The sequence below is a fragment of the Phascolarctos cinereus genome, unplaced genomic scaffold, assembly GCF_003287225.1.
Source record: "Phascolarctos cinereus isolate Bilbo 61053 unplaced genomic scaffold, phaCin_HiC Scaffold_3;HRSCAF=262, whole genome shotgun sequence".
Classification (NCBI taxonomy): Eukaryota; Metazoa; Chordata; class Mammalia; order Diprotodontia; family Phascolarctidae; genus Phascolarctos; species Phascolarctos cinereus.
Window position 1 is genome coordinate 235,835,645 of NW_027555736.1, and position 20,199 is coordinate 235,855,843.

The 20,199-nt window shown below is 43.3% G+C and overlaps 1 protein-coding gene across 1 annotated transcript; it reads right to left on the minus strand.

Moving 5' to 3' along the window:
• Positions 1-7,244: 7,244 nt before the first annotated feature.
• OTX2 (orthodenticle homeobox 2) lies at positions 7,245-19,109 on the minus strand. Its single transcript, XM_078150643.1, has 4 exons — positions 19,002-19,109; positions 13,819-14,035; positions 12,420-12,586; positions 7,245-10,027 (listed from the first exon to the last, which is right to left on the minus strand). The coding sequence occupies exons 2-4, from the start codon at positions 13,919-13,921 to the stop codon at positions 9,404-9,406; spliced, it is 894 nt and encodes a 297-aa protein (XP_078006769.1). The 5' UTR covers positions 13,922-14,035; positions 19,002-19,109; the 3' UTR covers positions 7,245-9,403.
• Positions 19,110-20,199: the final 1,090 nt, after the last annotated feature.

Genomic DNA, 20,199 nt, shown 5'->3' on the forward strand with positions numbered 1-20,199 from the left:
CCACTGACATTCCTCCAGGGTTAATTCAGGGAAACTGAAAAGGGGGAGTAGAGAGAACAAGGGGAGGTGAGGACAATTTACTCCTCCTATTCTTGCCTTCTCAGTTATGCGCGTGGGCACAGTTCTGAACGCTCGTGCCAATGTGTTTCCTCTCACTTGTGAATATTTTCTGGTTAACGGCGGACCAGTAGGTCATGACCCAGAATCAGCTTCTGCTCGATGCAGAAGCCTTGGTACCAGCAAGAGTTGCCCGCTTTGTGTGCGACTGTCTTCGTTTCGCATTCCTTTCAGACCAGAGCTAGGAGCACTGCCAACCTAGAGGACCTGAGCTTACTGGGATCTACAGCAGCTATGAGTGAAGGGCTCGAGGAGACCTGGGTCCGACGCCTGATTTGTTTTTGCTCAGCTGATTAGGTACGAGAGCCTAGTCACGAGAGACTTGGTAACACACAAGCAAAGGGAATTCAGATTTAGCGTCTCTGATCCGACATCAAGGCCAAGTTCAAAGGCAGCCAAGTGGCGGGCCGGAAAAATGCCATTCAAGCCCTCCAGTGACTCCCTCCGCCCCTAGGCACCCAGGCTCTAGGTCCCTGAATGGTCCCTCTAGAATCTCTATACAATATTTCTAATGAAATCCCGGAGACAAGGGAGACAGCCTCCCTGCCCAATGAAAGGAGCACTAAAAGAAAATAGGCCTTCCCGGGAAAGAAGAGGCTCCAAATTACCAATTTGAGTTATCTCTTGGACTTCCATTGTCTCCTCTCTCTCTGTCTCTGTCTCTGTCTCTGTCTCTGTCTCTCTGTCTCTCTGTCTCTCTCTCTCCCTCTCTCTTTCTCTCTCTGCCCCCCCCGTCAGGATAAGGAACGAACGGCTGTAATCAAATCAAATTCAATTTTCATATTTACAGGGAGTCAAACATTTTGTCCTTCTTTCCCCTTCTCGTAACATAAACAGGCTCCTGCCCAGCCCTGCATTCAAGTTGTGTCAGCTTAAAGTCATTGAGAGCACTATCCCCCCCGAACCAAAAACAAACAAAAATTTCCCAGACCTGATGGGATAGCGTCTGGTGAAAGCCTCACGGCTTGGCTGTGCCCTGACGCAGAGACTGGCTTGTTTGAGTGGGTCCCAGTTTAAAAGGCCGATTCCCTGTCTCTGAAAGGAGACACAGGTAGAGCAATGAAGCTGTGGGGCAGCCTGTCTGACCCTCAGGTGCTACCTAGAGGACCCCCAGTGAGCTGGACCAATCTGTTTGTGCCCCAGTCCCACCCGAGGCTTGGCTACTTGGCTGGTCCGCGGCCTCCGATAAATCATTCCATATGGACTAGATTTAGGAAGGAGTGGAGGAGGGCCTCCCAAGCTAGATGTGATTACGCATCACCGCTGCCGTACCTCCCTATTCCAAACCATATAATAATGTTAAATCTGGTTAAATGAAGAACATGAAAGTGTTCTCTGGATCTGATCCTGGGAAGAATGCCCCTTCCTAAGAGCATCACGACTAAGAAGCATTTTGGCCATAAGCTGATAATCAGGTAGCGGTGGTCATAACCACACACTTCAGACCTAGATGCTTAGAAAGCGTGTTATCATACAGGACGCCCATTAGGCACCGGTAATCCGCTATCCACGCATTTCAGCACCATTTGAATGTTAAGGAGATTTTTATTAATGGTTCATGAGCCGAAAAAGTCACAATTGACTCTGGGAGCAGATATTAACAGTTTAAGACTGCTATGGGTGACTTTCTAATTTCAAGTAATCGCACCATTCCACTATTAAGCCAGGAAACTGGGGCTCGGTCCAGAGTGCTGGGAAGCTGATGTTCTTTCAGCACCTTTTCTGGAATAGTCTCTAAGGAGCTTCTTTCTGGGCCTTTAAATGAGTGAAGGGTGAAAGGAGGAGGAGGAAGAACGCAGGGAAACGAGAGGCAAGAGTAGCAAGTAGTTCCCTGGCTCTTGGAAAGGTAGGGAGGGGGAGGGGAGAAGCTTTGCTGATCACTTCACAACTGATCCTAAGAGGGAAGACAAAAACAACAACAAAAAAAACCCCAACCCACCAACAAAAACCTCTCTCACTCCCACACCTGGACAGTGGTCCGGTATCGCGGTTTTGATTTTTGATTTAAGAAGTTCTCGGTTGGAAAATGTCTCCCAGTGATTATAAGTAGACTGAGAATGAAATTCTTAATTCGAAAGGCACCCTCCTGACCCCGCCCAACGGCAAATTACCGCAAAGACAATAGGGTGTCATGAATCGCACCAGGTTCTCCAACACCTTTATTCTTTGTGTGCTTAAAAAAAAAGGAAAGAAAAGGGGAAAAAAAAAGTCATTCCTAAGTTGACCCCTTAGGATATTTTGCTGTTGGTTTCTTTTATGGTTTTTTAAAACTCTATTTGCAATAATAATTGAAAGTAAAGAGTGGAAAGAATGAGGACCAAAACTGAATCGCAGAGCTCAAACTGTTCAACTCATTCCCTGCTCCCCTCCTCCAGGTTAAAATAATTCAAAGATGCCTTCTCCTCTGACAGTGGACTGGAAGACTCTGCACCTGCCTCCGGTCTCACAGCAAAGGAATGGGTTTTGTAAATCTCCTTGAGTTTTATTAATGTTATGGTTTGTTTGGGCTTGGATATCTGGATCATTTATTTCAAAATATAAAGACATTGTTTCTCCATATAATTGAGCGGTACTCTCCCCCAATAATGGAAATTGCTTTGAATAAAATGTGTATTTGACTTTCTATGTACACAAGTGTGTCTTCCCGCTCTCCCCCCTTGTCATTTTTTTGAGGGCATGGTCAGTCACCGAGTTTCCAGCGTCTACCTAGCATAATGTCCTGGCACATAGTAGATGCTTTAATAAATGTTTGCTGAATGAATGCATGAATGCATGCATGCATGAATGAAGGAACGAATGAATATATACTGCTGACAGATTTTTGTCTCGAAAAGTAGGAAAATGTCTCGTTCGACGCCGAGCCAGCCTCCTCTTCCTCCTCGGTCACAGCTACCTAGGAAAACCTGCTTTACTTCCCCTTCATTTCTTTTCAACTGCTGCCACTAAAGAAACGGAGTAGTCTACAATTCCAAACAGTTCTTCAATTTATTTTCCTCCGTATCAAATAATACTTATTATTTTAAAGTTTCATAATGCTATTAATAGGCAGTTTTGAAGAAATGCTTTATGTAATCATGTACAATATGTCTCAATACACCAGAGTATTACAGTTTCACGCATAATATTAATACTGTCAGATAAATCCTATAATCTGTGCAATTTCCACACATAATACTGGAAAACATAGGGATAGGTTTTGTTTGTTTTAGGTTCTTGCCCTTTTTTTTTTTTGGTCTTTCGAAGAAAGAAAGCTCCTTGTCTTCCGTATTATGGTCACTTAGTGCAGTAAATCGAACCCCCAGAGGGGATCATATTCCTTCAGCAAACTTCGATAATGGGATACGGTCGTGGTGAGGTAGGAAAAAGGCAAAGAAGTTGGGGAAACAGTATTTTCCGGGAATGGGCAAGGTGAAGAAGAGAACGTATTCGGAGCTTAGGACCTATGGTGGTGAGATTGGAAGGGTAAAGGAGGGAAATATGTCTCTTCCTTTTCAGAGATAGTCCTCTAGCTGTGGGCTGACGTCGGAGAAGAGCTTGAATAAGCCTGCATTGTATGGACAGTCTCTTTCGCTGTTTTTTAACAACATCAGGTGACTGACTAGCTGCCAGTTGGGTGGGGATGATTGCTGTTGGCTCACTGATTTTTCTGTTTGATTATTACACATCTCTGTGTGGAATAACCCGCCACCTACTATGAGTGGCTTTTCCTTTACACTTTCGTGCGTCTAACAACAGGGCTTAGGTTCTAAAGACAAGATCTTGCCCAGTGTAGGATGCGGGTTCAAGCCCCAAATTTGAGTGTGCGTGGGATACGCGTACCTGCCGGTACTTTTCTGGGCTACGCAAAGGAAGGCACGTGACATCCTTTCCTCTCCTCCCTACCCTTCCTGTCTTCCTCCCACCCCCTAACCCTCACTCCACCTCTCACCTACAGGCTTGCCATTCGAGAGCCCCAGGCTGGAGGCAGCCAGAGCGGAACTGCAGCGTTCCGAGTCAGCGTAAATAAATCGTTTGAGGTCCACCGCCCACTGTGACAGCCGAGGCACGGCTCCCTGCAGTAGAATAGGACTGCGGCGGTAGCTTTGGGGAGCTAGGCTGCTAGTGGCCGCCCATTCGGGAGTACTGGAGCGGGGGGCGGGCCCCCAAGAAGGTGCAAATGACTAAGCACATTCATGGAACAGAGAGGGGGCAGAAAGGATATCACGTTTAAAAACGGAGTACTGAAGACATCCATAAAGAGGGAAGAGAGGAGGGGGTGGGGAATGAAGAGACGGATGGACTCGGGGCTCCCCTTTGGGCGTCTGTTGAAGCCCCCAGCAGCTAGCCTAGCCCAGCAAACGAAATACTCCCCAACTCAAAAACTGAAGTCCCCTCAGTTTCCCTGGGAGGGGAAGGGGCTGTCAGTAGGGGTGGGGTAGAGCCCAGCCCAGCTGGGAGCAGCATCTCTGTGCCACATCTGGCGGACGAGCCCCCGGAGATTGCAAACTTTGAATGGAGTGAAGTTCTCCTCCTGTGGAGATGGAAGCCTGGCTCCCTTTGCTGCTGGGGTAGCTGCCACACCCCGCCGTCTGGCGTCTTCCCAGGAAGACCTGAAACACTAAAGCCAACCACTGTCCCTCCTCATCCCGCCAGACTCTCTCCCCGAATGTCGAAAACCCTTTCAGTCGCCACAGTCTATCCCCACCCCGCTTCCCTAACCCACTGTTTCCCGCTTGGGCCTTTCTAACTGGTGCACTTAGCTATCCGGATGCACGCTGATTGTTATTATGTCCCCGCGTTACTAATGAATGGGTGTCAAGAGCCAGAGACTTCAGAAGCACGCTCTGCCCCCTTGCCGCCCAGCGCAAAGTGCCGGTCAGTGCCTGCGTCCTGCCCAACGGGCCTACTGACTCAGAGCTCCTCTCCAGGTGTAGGATCTATTGCATGGGCCCCACCTTATGAGGCTAGGTTTAGTCTTGCTCAGCAGAGGCTGACTTGGTGGGCCGCGTGGTCTCATTCAGATAGTGTGTGTGTGTTTGTGCACTTGTTCCCAGAGCTGAGCTCTGAGCTCCCAGAGGGCTGGTGGATTCTGAGCCGAGAGGACAGAGGAATGGGAAAGTTTTTAAACGGCGTTTTCAGTCTAAGAAAGAAAAAAAGAAAACACTGTTTTGGGTAAGGCAAGGGCGAGGTAGGTCAGGACAGAAAAGGCCCAGACTTCATGTCCTTAAGGAATAAGGATCCCTGTTAGGAATCTGTGGTCTTAAGGGAAATGGGGAGGTTGAGAAACCAAACCCCATCTTTGAAATCACACATAAAGTGGTGTGTTTTTTTTTCCCTCTCCTCTTTCTGGCTCTTCTGCATAGCATCCCCTCCCTGAGCTGGACCTTTTCTTATCCTAAGATAAGGACCAGGGGAAGCAGGCATAAAAAGCAAACAAGCCTTGATTTTGTTCCCAGGGAAAGTCACTTAGAAATTGAGGTTCCGGCTTCCAGGCCGGCTCAGCCAGATTTCTAGCGGGAGGAGGGGCAGAAAAGTATAGGAGTGAGAGGGAATTTTTCGAGAACCGGATCCCGCCCCTTCCCCAGCCCCCGTAGAGCAGTGTCCGGGGCGGAGGAAAGGAGGTGGGTCCAGTCTAGACTAACTTCGATTTCTGCCCTGAGGCGCTTCTAGGTTGACGTTTGATTGCATTTCCCAGGTAACACTAAGTCTCCTGGGGAATCCAAGGTGGAGGAAATGCGAACTATAAGAAAGTAACCTTCTCAGATTGGAGGTGGGGGAGGGGGACCGGGAGACGTTGGAAATAACTAGGTTGGGTTTTTTTAAATTATTTATTTAAAGCGTCTTTCTAGTTCTTCATGCTGCTCCCCGCCATTTCTCAGCAGTGCCCCCCGTCGGGCCCAGGCCCAGATGAGTTGAGATGTGTCTAGCAAGAAGTCCCTGAGTCTTCAATTCGCCAAAGAACAAAGTTCCAGGTGCCAGTGGAGATTGAAGAAAAGCTCCGGAAGGAAAATCGGGATAGTTGGAAAACGGAGATTGAGTGGAACTAAGAAAGTGTCCATATCTGAACCTTTAATCTGAAGATTTCAAAAGCAGGAACTTAATTGACTTGCTTGAATTTCTTCTCTTATCTCTTAAGCGAAGAAGCCCTCCCAAAGTGAAATACAAAGGACCAAGAATCATTAGCAGAGAAGATAATGGTTTGGGAAAACAAATCTTTGAAAACCAAACTACCTCCATCCCGCCCCCTCCAGGACAGTAGTTCTAAGGCTCTGTCTTTTCAGTTTGTGAAGTGAAGGGGTATTTAGTTTCTCCAACGTTCTGACGCCGCTGAAGAAGCTCTCAGAAGCCTTCAGATGAAGACGCTATGTGCGTATCAAGCATCTTCGTTATTATTGGTATTCGTGTCATTAAACTAGACTTGACTGTAAGCACTCAGCGTGTTTTCAAACCAAACCCTTCTCCTTCCTAATTTTATCCTCTTTCTCCACTGCAAAGGCATTTCCCTCCACATTCTTCTATTTAGTTGCGCAAAGATGATGGGAAAATTGTCTTCTGAGGGTGTTCTGCACCGTTCCTTTTTATCCCTCAGTTTAACTTTTTGCCAAAGACTGCACTGCCGCATTTCTCATCAGTATATTCTCTCTCTCTCTCTCTCTCTCTCTCTCTCTCTCTCTCTCTCTCTCTCTCTCTCTCTCTCTTTTATATTTTTGTCACTTTGTCTCTGTCTCCCTCTGTTTCTTTCTGTCTTTGTACCTGTTTCTTTTCTCCTGTCTCAGTTCCTGCATCTCTGCCCTTCCAGTTCGATTTTAGAGAGAGGATACTTGTACCCGCTCTTTGCTGGCCATTCTAAAACTAAAAGCAAATGTGACAACCTAGATTGTCATATACCAATGAGAATTGTTTCTACTTTACTGAAGGATTAAGAACCTGAACCTGGACAACCATAAAAAAAGAAAGCTCGCAGAAAGGTTCCAGTTTCACTTCAGTATAAAGTACAACGGAGTGACAATTATCAGTAGGTCCTGGAAAATTTCTCCATCAAGTTTCTGATTCAGAGTTGGAAGCAAACTAATGCCATTTCCTTTAGCAGACAAAAAAAAGGCAAACGATTTATTAGGAAAGATCACACAGTGCTCATAACAATTTGCATAACCAGAAAGAGAAAACTGGGTACAACCAAGTCAATTTCAAGTGATATTATATGGAAGGGGAAATGGTTGAAATTGGCAGTTTAATACTTTTCTTATAAAAGTACAATTCTGGTTCATTTAAATGTGGCTAATTTCAAGACAGAATACAAGGCTAAAATTGAAACAGAGGTTGATTATGCCTAGGGAATTGCTACCATCACTGCTGCATTTCTGTCTTTTCTGCTGATTTTATAAAATGCAGGAAGTCATGAAAAGGGACCTATTTTCTCAGCACTTTCTTGAAAGAAGAAAACCTGACCAGGGTACTTTATGTTCAACTGCTGAAATGATAGGTTTCAAAACTTTTCCAAAACTCTTTTGTTCAGTCATCATTTCTGCCTGAATTGTTTTCAGATTCTGATTACACTTTCTGTTTACCGCAGAGTATTTTTTAGTAGCTTCAAGAAACAGTCCCTTAACCAAACAGCAAGCAGGAACAAGGAATTCTTGTCATTCTCCTCTCTACAAACCCCTCCTCCATCTTATACCCCCCCACCAAAAAAGGGGTGGCTGGGTGAATGATAACGAAAGGTTTTCTTGCTAGTTGGGGGTTTTGATCCCTCCTCTCTCAAATTCTCAGGTCCCTATTTTCACATCACTTGTTATGATCATAGTTTGCTGGTTTCAATAGTGTTTTCATCATCTTAGATACTTAGATTTAAAACAGAAAGCAGAAACAACACTAGCCTGTTAAATGTTCTGATGATGGAGGTGTTGGGGGCCATGAGAGGAGGAAGAGAATAGTGCTGGATGGGAGAGTTAACTTTATTTCCCTGGGCAGTCCTCATGAAAGTCAGTCCAGTCAAGAACCTTTATTGGAGGCCAATTGTGTGCAGAGCACTGTGTTAGGCACTGAAATATAGCTAGTGATTTCAAATTAAAGAACAGCAAAAATATTTGCTGTTTCATTTCTGCCTCAAGACATTTACTTTGGGAAACAGAGGTTCTATGTCAAGGTGTGGTTTCCCTTCCATAAGTCATTGTGTAAAATTAAAGGGAAGAAGACCCCAAATTGTGCTAGAACCATTTTAATGTAATTATACATATCTGCCAAATCCAAGAAAAAAGGTTTATGCATATATATATATATATATATATATAATATATATCTTTTCCAGTTAACATCTGCAAGCATAAACAACAATGATCTCAGTTTAAATTCATCAGGGTCAGAGCAATTGACCAATGTCTTTGTGTGTTTGTTTACTGACAGCTTTGCCGTCAGTAAGTTATTAACAGATGAGCTAGTATCCTCTTGTTTCTCTCCTCTCTGGCTCTCTCTCATTTTTTTTTCCCATTCAGTGAAAGTTTGTTGTAAAAAGTTTCAGTGAAGTTCACCTCTGGCCAAAGGCAATCTTTTTAGATTCGGTTGCTCTGAATTTTGCTTATAATTATAATCTATTTAATCACAGAAGAACTCCTGCAGAGGCAGAGTTCAAGGTTGCATACAATACAGGAGATCACAGTTTTGAAGTCTAGCACAGATTAAAAACAACAGATGTACCATTTATATAAGACACACACTGATTGTCTCTTAAAAACTACATATTGACTCCTTATGAACATTATTATTTTTTTTAAATAAAGTAGTGCATCTAGGACAATCAGTCGCACAATTCACACAGCCCTGAAAAGTTTTTTTTCAGTGCCAACTAACAGTTGGTCATGAAACGTGAATGAGCTTGAGAGAGACACTGTCCATTCCTAAGATTTAACCAAGATTGGCTAACACACTAGGAACCTCTGGTGAAGAAAGACACTACCCCTCCTTTCCTTGGGTTGATTTTGTTTGTATTTGGTTGATCATGGCTGGGTTGTTTTCCCCCCATACCTTTACAAACCAAGAAAACCAATAAAGAGCTAAAACTATTACATGGGTCATATGTAAATGGGTGGCCTTGTCCTCTTCTGGTTGCTAGTTGATTTGCCCCTTTAAGGCCCTTCCTTTGCTTTTCCTCCTATTTCTTCCCAGAGCTTCGATCAGAAAATGAATCTGAACATGCTCTTGTCTAACTGTCTTTGTTCAACCAAGACCTGGCTAAAACTGGAATGTTCAGCCCATTATGTTTAAAAAAAATCACCAGAAACAAAAGGGGAAGGGTACATTGTACAGGTCTTCACAAAACCTGAAATTTCCACGAGGATGTCTGGTCTTTATAATCCAAGCAGTCAGCATTGAAGTTTAGCTTCCAGGAGGTGGTTTGGTCCTTATAATCCAAGCAATCAGTGGTTGAGTTAAAACCCAGGCTCGAAGCTCCATAGCCCTGGGTGGTGAGAGAAGCTGTGGACTGATTGAGATGGCTGGTGACTGCATTGGTGCCCATGGGGCTGAGTGTGGCCCCTGGTCCAGGAAGCTGGTGATGCATAGGGGTCAAATAAGATCCACAATCCATACCCCCAAAATAGGAGGTTGAGCCAGCATATCCTTGACTATAACCTGAGGCCTGGGTGTAGGTCATGGGATAGGATCTCTGCATGCAGGAAGAGGAGGTGGAAAGGGGATCTGACAGTGGGGAGATGGAAGCTGGACTCCAGATGGACACGGGGGCACTGCTGCTGGAAATGGCTGGGACTGAGGTGGTGCTAGAGGGGGGAGTGAACTGGCCACTGGTTCCACTCTCTGAGCTCACTTCTCTGACTGGAGAACTCTTCTTTTTGGCAGGTCGAACTTTGTTTTGACCACCATTCTGCTGTTGCTGTTGTTGCTGGCGGCACTTGGCTCTTCGATTTTTAAACCATACCTTGAGGGAAAAAAGAGAAAGAGAGGGGAAGTTTTCCACGATAATCTCCACCAAAAAGATGAGGTGACCCAGGCCAAAACCTCCCCTCATAAGTAAGGTCAGAACAGCTCTCTTTGCCAGCCTCTAGATGCCAAGACTGGAGGATAAGGTGGGATTTGAATACTCCTCTCACAATGAGAAACCTCATTGGCCTGTATATCAGTCTGTCTATAGAGGCTTCTTTTGTCCCTAAGTACTAGAATTCATTTCTGCTTCCAGGATGGGGCACTTGGAAACAGCTGAGACTTTTAAGAGAGCTACAAAAACCATGTGGCTGGAGATTGTCCTTAATCCTTAATACACGGTTCATATTGTATTTCAGATCCTATTCGACCAAATGCCAAAGAACAACATTCTGAGTTCCTAAGTGGCTAATAACCCACCTTCACAATTCAGTTCAAATATTTATTTAGTATTTACAACACAAATACAAGGTTAGATCCTGAAGAAGATATAAAGAATGGGTCCTGTCCTCAGGGGGTTTGCCGTCTCCTACTTAGAGTCATAGAATTATAGATGTGGAAGTACATCTCTACTGAGAGGCCTGAGCCTCTCAGTTCATTCCTTTGCTAATGCCTCCAACAGGCAGGGACTCAGAGCAATTGCCTGCTGCATGTTCTCCCACTTCTCCAAAGTGCTGGCCTGAGGTGACCAGGACTCTCCAGTGAAGTGAGGGAGGAGTGGGGACTCAAAGGAGCTGAGTCAGCATAACTTTCAATAGGGCCAAGTCAAGATTTCAGCATTTTGGACTTAAATTTGCAAAACCTTGCTGCTTTTATTGCTCAGAAGAGGTATAGGCATTTGCAAGGTGGGACTTGCACTGTCATTTGGTGAGTTTCTTTGGCGAATAAGGGTGATAAGAAATTGTGGCTGTATCTGGTTTTGAAATGACACACTCTAGCTAATTTTCTCCTTTGTGAGCTGCCGAGTCCCTAAAATCTCAGAGGAAAATATCCCTAAGGGCAGCACAAGACTCTTTTAACTTTAACAGTGCCCTGAAGTTCATTTCTAAAGCCAATGGGTAGAAAAACCCATTCCAGTCCATTCATTTCCCTTGATAGCAATTCCAGAAGGGTCAAAGTCTTACACAACCTCTCCCTTAATTAAATTTTAAAAGGAGACTGCATTTTCTCTTCTCTCTTTCCTTGACTTGGAACCTCAGTCCCAGGTTTAATCCTTCAGCAAGGCTTGCCCTGGTTGAAGGGGAATTCTAACTTTGTGGTTATTTTTTCTAGACACTAAGCCTCCCCTACAAAAAAGGAGAATTTGGAGTTTGCTTCCTGCCTAAACAGACTAGTATTGGGTGACATGCAGTAGTCTAGAAACCTCTTAGTTTTGGGAAAACAGGGTGGAGAGCTGGAGAAAAAAAGGGGTTGTTTTTTAAGGTGGTTTCTGTAGTCACCCTGAGTCACTTCAAAGTATATATTCTGAAGCTTAGAGAGCCCTGGCTAACTCTGTGTAAATCACAGAGAGGTGAAAACAAGCTCTCAGTCAGCTCATTCTGTTGGGTTGATTTCTTATTTTCTGAAGACATCAGAATAGGTAGAAAGGTAAGGGGCGGAGGTTGTGCAATTAGATAAGGAATGGGGATTGGGACAGGAAATTCACCTATAATTTCATCAATGGAAGGAACTGTATAGGAGAAAAAACTCCTAATTAGTGTAGGTTACCACCTTAAATGGAACTTAGCCTTTGAAAATTACCCAGTAAACTCAGGGATCAAGTGACTTGAACAGGGTCACACAGTCTATATGTGGAAGGTGCAAGGCTTACCCCCTATCTCTCTACTTTTGGGTCAATTCAACACTGCTTCTCATGATGCAATTAGATCAATTTAGCAACAACAACAATAATAACATATTTATGTAGCTCTTTAAATAAAGAAGAATGTCAGTGAATACGTATGCAGGCTTTGCTAGTTGTCCAGGACTCTGAGTTCTCTAACACAGATCTTTGTCCTATAGAAACATTAAATCCTCTGGGTCTTTGCTTTCATTCTCACTGATGTTGAGTTCTCCCATACTCTTGCTTCAATCATTGTACCTCAGGAACTTGGGAAAGGTAAATTTGTGGGAGGGGAGAAGAGGACTGAAGCAAATGGAAGAAAGACAGAAGAAAAGGGAATTGGACATGCTTTCTGTGTCAGAAAATGGATACAGTGGCCTATCTCCCCTCCTTGTTTGTGGGAGGGCATCACTGGACAAAAGTATTGAATGAGATTATTTTGTGCCCTTAAGGGTGCCCGAACAAAAGTCTGTGGAAGATTAGGTGAAAGTTAACAAAATGGCAGAGATTGTCCCCAGGTTGCACACAATAGGTCTAAGATGGCAGATGGTAGCAACACTTTCCCTACCTGCACTCTAGACTCAGGAAGATTGATCTTCAATGCTACTTCCTCCCGCATGAAAATGTCTGGATATCGGGTCTTGGCAAACAGTGCTTCCAGAACATCCAGTTGAGCACGGGTAAAGGTGGTCCTCTCCCGCCTCTGTTTTCTGGGGGTTGCTACAGGACAAGAAAGTCATGAAAGCTTTTAGAGGGACAGAGCAGCCTCTCACCTGTAGTGGGGTGGATGCACCCCCATTCACCCTTTCAACCAAACACTCCTCTCTAGCTAACATACTGCTGAATCCAGCAGCCCCCTTCCTTTCCTCCCCATTGGCAGCAACCTCATTAGAGAGACTCCTGGTGCCACTGCCACTCCTCAGAGCCTGCCAGTCCCCATTGTTCTAGCTCCCTCCCTTTTCCCCCAGTTACAGATCCCATTAACCAGCAGCATACATGCCGAGCTTTTGCCTTATAAGAAGAGGCTGCCTATACCCTGAAGACTTACTCTCAGAGAACCCATACCCAGGAAAATCAGGATGGTCTCTTGCCTGTACTTCTCAGGAAGGAAAAAAAAAGTCACAATTCAGAAGGAAATAAAGATGGACTGCCCCTGCCCCCAAGTCAAGATCCACTGGATCTCAGAAAATCTGGCTTCCAGTTCCTGCCTGTTTACAAAATCACCTACCTGAATCTTCATAAGGTCTCTTTCCCCCCTCCTTCCCCCAATGGCAGTTAATAATATAAGCTTCAAAAGTCTGAGAAAGTTTTACTTGTATTTTAAATTAAAATGAGAATCAAAAGTGAGGGGGAAAAAAATCAACACATCCTTTTACAATCCTGAGAAAATAGGCCTGCATAAAGGCCCACATCTAGCTAGGGGTTGGAGCAACTGTGTTACTATTATACTGGAGGGATGGGAGAGCAGAGAGGGAAGTAAGTGGGAAGGAATATGTGACACAGAGAAGCCACAGAAAGAAGAGCTAAGACAGGAAAGTTAAAAAAAAAGAGGGGGGGCTATTTTTACTGGGCTTTAAAAGTCATCGTACTTGGAGAGAATGTGGCATAGAGCCAGGCATCCCCAACTCAAACTTTCAGACCTGGCCTTAATTGTTCAGGCAATGCAATACAGCAAAGTGAAACACATGTCTTTCAATTACTACAAATCAACCTCCTCCCTGCTTTAGCTTCCTTATCCTCCCCTCTCCCTAGTTCCAGATAGATCCTTCGTAGGGAGAAGAGAGGGTTGAGAGGGAACAGAGGGACTGAAAAATGATCCTAGTCATTCAGTGGAAAGTTCAGAAGTAGTCTGCTTCACCTCACTCATGAAGAGAAGCAAACCCAAAGCCTGGGGGATATCTTGGAAGACATTAGATCCCTTGGGGGCTTTCTACTGTTTGGAGGTAAGGGGAAGGGGTTGCAGTCATTCTTACCAGGATAGCCTACGGAGGGGTGAAGCAAGTCCATTCCAGAGGTGGTAAGACTCAGCCCATTTACTGCATAAGGTGGTTGCTTAAGATAAGACATCATGCTAAAGTTTGGAGGAGAAAAGTTGGCCAAAATGGAGACCTGGCAGCAAGGTCTCGATTCCTCAGGAGCTGTTGGATTCAGGGTCCCTGCTGGCTAGGCCTAATCCTGGTGTTTCTAAAGATGAAAACAAACAAAGAAAAAAAAATAATAATTTTTAAAAGTTCTGGTTAACTGAGATGTCTAGTGTAGATCTTTTATCTCCAGTGACAAGCTGGCGTGTGGTTCAGAGGTTAAAGGATCCTTTGGCTCTTAAAGGACTCCCCAGACCCCCAGCTGCCTTTGGGACCAGAAGAGATGTTGGCCGGATAAACATGTCTTCCCCACCCCCACCCTCAACTAAAAAAAAAAAAGTTACACCCCAGAAAGTAATTACAATCTGCCTTACTGAAGGACAAAACCCCAGGCCTTCAAATGCACACATTGCATTCCTATCCCTGCATTTGCATAGGACTTCTTGGTTGGCTCTTGCTAATTGTCTCAAACAAAACTTGATTGGGGCCATTTGCAGAGACAAAGATCTTCTTGGTTAAATAAATAATGCTGATAACAAAGTCCAGTGGTGAGAAACAAAGAAACAATTCAAGAAACCTATCTCTCCCGGCCTGTTGCCATTCCCCGGGCAGAGATTTTAATTATCCCAGCTTTTTCTAGCTTTCAGCTGCTGTGAACCTAAAATGTTGGTGTGTTTAGGATCTGAAATACCAACTTGCTAATCGACAAACTTGAGAAAACTCCCCGATCACTATCATTCCACATCTTAAGTCATTTCCAGTAATCATTTTCACCTAATTGCTACACTCAGTAATTAGATTTGAGGTAAGTAAGATTTATTAGGTTTTCTGTGAGCCTTGAGTATATGTGTCTGAAGAGCTAAGGCTAAATAAACAAATATTTAACTTCTAATCAAAACTTATCAAATAGCTAAACTTTCTGCAAAAATTTCCTGCAGACTGGCTCACTAAAGAACGGCTGTGGTCATATTAGGATAAAAAGCACACCTTGGAAATTTTAGAATACATTCATGTTGAGGAATATTATGCCCATGGCCCTGTTTAGTACCATCAATTGTTGTCCAGCTTCCATGATGAATTCAAAATGTGGAGGCTGGATTTTGCAGAATGCACGTATTAGGACATTGGGCTCTGAAACAAGCCTGGACAATTTCCTGTTTCTTTTGGCTGGGTTCTCCCCCCCAAAAAAATTTATTTAAAGTTTTCTTTTCTTTTCTTTTAAATAAAGGAAAGAAAGTGACCCAAGGTTGCCAAACCAAAAGAATGACCCTCCATTCTGAAAGTCTCTAACAATTCTGTGAGGATAAGGAGACAAGGAAAGAGAAGGAAAGAAAGGAAGGAAAAGGAAGAACAGCTATTTACTTTTTCCACCTCCCCCTTAGCTCAGGCTTCCAACCCATGGTGACAGTTTCAGACTGGCATTTATTACATGAATTGTGCTACCCATTCTGTAAGGATCTCATTACTTTACAACTTTGATGAAGCAAGAGATTTCTTCAAAATGGCGGACACAAGCTTGAGACAACTCCTTTCTCACTTTCAGAGCTGCCAAAATGACCTATCCTAGGGACTGCTGGAGTTAATTTGCCCAGGGCATCAAGGGGGTACAGTCTCACAAATGAGGGTTTAAGGAGTTTGGAAAATTACAGATTTTATTTATTTAAATTAATAGCAAAAATGATGCTAAAGAACTTTTCCCAGTTTGGCACAGTGATATAGCATTCTGTCCTATCCTTGGAAGAGGAAAAAGAGAGAGAAACATATTATTTCCAACAGTAAAATGAATTTGAACAAAAAAGACTTTGCATTTTCTGGCACTTTCTTTTTGGTCCATTTCATTAGGAAGGGAGTGAGTTTATTTTTAAAAGGAAGTTCTTGAAAAATTTTTAAACATTTAAAAAGTTTTTTTTAATTAAAAATAGTAATCTTGTCTTTTAAAGCTCTCAGAGAGCTCACATGAAATAAAATAGTACCAGATGATTAATATAAGAACTACGGAAGTGTTAAGGAGAGGAAAAGTAGTTTGTAACTACACTCACAGATATGACTAAAAATATATGTCTTACATTAACATGATATATCCCTTCATCAAAATGAATGGGCATAATAACGCTCCGCTATGAAAACTCTCTAGTGTTTCTTAATTAATTTACAAAGTCCTAATTTCTTGTATTTAACAATCTCAGAACTAAACTATTTTCTCGGGTCTACTTGCTGTGCTTTAAAAAAAAAACACAACCAAACTACAGGTAAGTATTAATAGTCACCCTAAAGAATAGTTTTCTCTCAAAAAGCTGTACTTCCGAGCTTCTATCCCCAAGGTCTAACTTAAAAGTGAATTAGTTTAAGATTCTTCCTTGAAAGATATATTTCTCCCTTCCCCTTTAAGGAGAGTCAATAAAGGGAAGAAAACACCTTTTAAAAAATATAAGCCCCAATATGACTTGCGGACGATGACTTTTATATAAATAGTATATTCAAGAAGAAATCCCTCTCACTGAATGGTTAAAAGATCCTAGTCTGCCTCTTGCAAATCATGATAAAGTTCGCTTTGTGTCCTACCTGCCCAGCAGCCCAGCCGGTGGAGCGAACTTGCTGAACTGACCCTGGTCCTGGCCGAATGACAGGCTTATATCCCACGGCCAATTCGCGCAATCTGTCGCCCCCTCCCCCTTTTCCTTTCCAAGGACCCTATCTAACAGTTGCTCTGTCCTCGCTCAATAATAATTATCCCGTCCAAGAATTAATTATAATAAATGTTTTCTTGATAAACTAACGAGATAATCCGAGGGGCACACGTTCCCTAATTACAGGACGCCATCCCCAGCTCGGCTGATCATTTGTGCTGATTAATTTTCTGCATGATGGAAATGAAACAAAACCTATATAGACTAGCATGCTGTTTGTTAGAAGGAGAAAGAAAAAGCAGGCAAACACGCTTCTTTGCCTCTCTCCTTTCAACTGCAGGCAAAGTTTCAGGCCTTGGGGAATCAACTAACATTTTCTCTCTTGAAAGAAAAAAAAAAGCGGACTTGGTATTTATATTTTGATTAATTATTTGGGAGAGAATCAAATAATCGTTTCAGCAAGACTTTCCTTTTGGTTTCTTCGGTGGGGGGATTGGGAGGAGTCTCTCTCTTTTTTTCTTTTCCTTTCTTTCTTTCTCCCCTAAAGATATGATGCAAAACTTTTGGATTCTCTTAAAGTTATTAGAGCTTGAAGTAACCCCTGGAAAATTTTAAAATGGAAAACTATAGGATGGAATTTCTCCACCTTCTGTTTTAAAAAGTAAATCCAGAACTACGGATTATTTTCCAAAGAAAGTTACTCTCTCCCCACCCACCCAACCCCCCCCTCCCCCGGCCTGGTTCACCCCTTCACCTAACTATTTATAAAACAATAGCTTTATCAAAGTGATTGTGACAGGAAGAACAGGGTTTTCAAAAAAAAATTAAGTGGTATATAATAGTTGTGAATTTTTTTAATAGTACACAAACATATTAACATGTATATGATTGTCAGAAAGTTGTTTTTTTTTTGTCACTTCACCTTAAAAGTTCTGTGCGGAGTTTACATAGGTATTCGATTATTTCGCAGAACTAGATTGTAAACGTTAGTTTAGGCTGATTGAGTAATGGATCCCCAGGGGCTCAGGCTCACAAATTTTTCAGAATCCAATGATTCCGAGTGTGCAATACCGGCGAGACTGCCTTCCTGGTATCTAGGTTATCTATCCTTTCCTGCAATGTGGCTTCCCAATTCCCTCGTCCCAAATTAAGAATGAACCAAGTACGCCAGCAACACAAACCAATATGACTCTTTCCACCAGCTTCAAATCGCGGACGACGGACTTCGAGCAGGAGAGAAGAAACTAGGCTCTTTATTTACTTCACCCAAGGTATTCTGAGAGGGCAATCTGTATATAGCTTTTCCTTGTCTTTGTTATAGCCCCGAGCTCTCCCTGGTCAAATTCATGTTTGCAGAATTGCTTTCCTTGGTGTAGTCTATTGATCAAAGTCTTGGGCAGCAATCTGTTTGTCAATATCTTGGAGGTGAAGGATTTAATTCCACTCATCATCCCCCCATAAAAGCGGGGCTAGGAGCAATAGGAACAGGCCCGGGGGGGGGGGGTCCAATCTCCATGTCAAATTAAAATCCCGTTGGTCAGTTTGCATCTTTGGTAGAGATTCACAAACAAAAAGAAGAGGAGAAGAGAAGAGAAGGGAAGAGAAGAGAAGAGAAGAGAAGAGAAGAGAAGAGAAGAGAAGAGAAGAGAAGAGAAGAGAAGAGAAGAGAAGAGAAGAGAAGAGAAGAGAAGAGAAGAGAAGAGAAGAGAAGAGAAGAGAAGAGAAGGGAAGGGAAGGGAAGGGAAGGGAAGGGAAGGGAAGGGAAAGGAAGGGAAGGGAAGGGAAGGGAAAGGAAGGGAAGGGAAGAGAAAAGACTAGAGAAAAGAGAAAAAAGAAAGAAATACAGAAAGACAAAGAAAGAAAGAGAGAAAGAGAAGGGGGGTGGTAAATGCTTTCCCCGCCTCCTCATTTATCTGCTTTGGTCTCTTTTCATGTTCATTAGGGAGGAGGAAAGGATGCCGGATTTTGGGGCAAGGAGAAGCTAGGAAGTCTGGGGTGACCATGGAGCTCGCTCATAGGATTCGTTTCCCCTCCCTCCCCCCACCGTTTTCATTTGACTCCGAAAATATCATTGGTTTTAATTTTTAAAACACCAGTCAATTCAGTGAGCAGAAGGCAGTTCTCAAAGATTTTAAAAAATATTTTTAAAACTAGCTTCCCAGCTCCATCTTTCCACACACTCAACTATTTCAAAGAACTAACGCAGCTTGCTGTCCGAGGATCCGGGAATCACTCTACATCACCCAAACCGGCGCGTTCTACTTAATTAAACTATATTAAACCTCCAGTGTTAACCCGCCCTACACACAGTCACATACATACATACATACATACATACATACATACATACATACATACACACGCAAACTGCGGGCCTCTCTTAGAAGAAGAACGTTACACCGGCAGCGATAGTCAGCCATACCAACATACTGAGGCACTTACCTTACAGCCGCATAGAAGGTTGGGGGGAAAAAATGACCAAAATATCCTCTCAAATTCCAATAAACAGCTGTCCTAAAAGAAATCAAGAGTAGTAAGTTAGATATCTTGCATTCTTCAGCTTCTCATAAGAAGTCGAGCAAAAAAAAAAAAAACCAAAAACCAAAATCAAACAAAATTAAGTAAAAAAGCAAAAAAAAAAAAGGAGAATAAAAAGAAAGATAGAAAAAGACTACCCCACTCTATAGTTCTTTAACTGGCGTGGGTTACACACAAAGTAGATGTTGTAGGGTATGGTCTAATGATTTTTATTTTTAATAATAGTGGAGACTTAGTTGGAGCTGAGGTCCGTTCCTCTCTCAGGGAGATTTGCTGAGAAAGCGCCTCTCTGGCAACTTTTTGACGCAAACTCTCCAACCAATGGCAGGGAGAGAATGATTGACACATCTAAGCCAGAGGGAAAATAATAAAAACACACAACAGGGGGAGGAAAACAGGCCACTGCTGCACCAGGGGGACGACGAGGCAACAAATAACAGCTCCCAAAATTACATAGAATATACATAAAAGAAACTATACTAGATTTAAAATATACATTATGGGCCAGAGCATATGAACTAATTGTACAATTAAAATGATGGACAGAGGAGATCGTGTTACCTTTTTCTCCCCTTTCTTCCTCCTTTTTTCTCTCCCTTTGCTAGGGAAGAGGAAACAAATGAAATCTAAGATTGGAGCACAAAAATATTTAAGTAAACATTTGGAAGGGGAGAAAGGGGGAGGTTGGTAAATATGGGTAATGCCCAGCCAAAGCTGCCAAGAAGTGTTTGGATCAGAAGCAAAAAGCATGTCAAAAACAAGAATTTGCAGTATCAGACAGGGTGAGACTAAGCCGAGGGAAGAAAAAGGGTGGAGGAGGGACGCTGAGATAGGACGCAAGAGGGAAAAGGAGAGGGAGTAGAGGGAGAGGGAGAAAAGGGAAGAGGAGAAGGGGAGGAAAAAGGAGAGAGAGAGGGAGGGAGGGAGGGAGGGAGGGGAGAGAGAGAGAGAGAGAGAGAGAGAGAGAGAGAGAGAGAGAGAGAGAGAGAGAGAGAGAGAGAGAGAGAGTCAGAATGAGAGGATCAAAGGGCAAAATGCTAAAAACTAAGACCCTAGCTCAAACCTGACGGCTTCACCAAGTCATCTTCACGCAACCCCAACC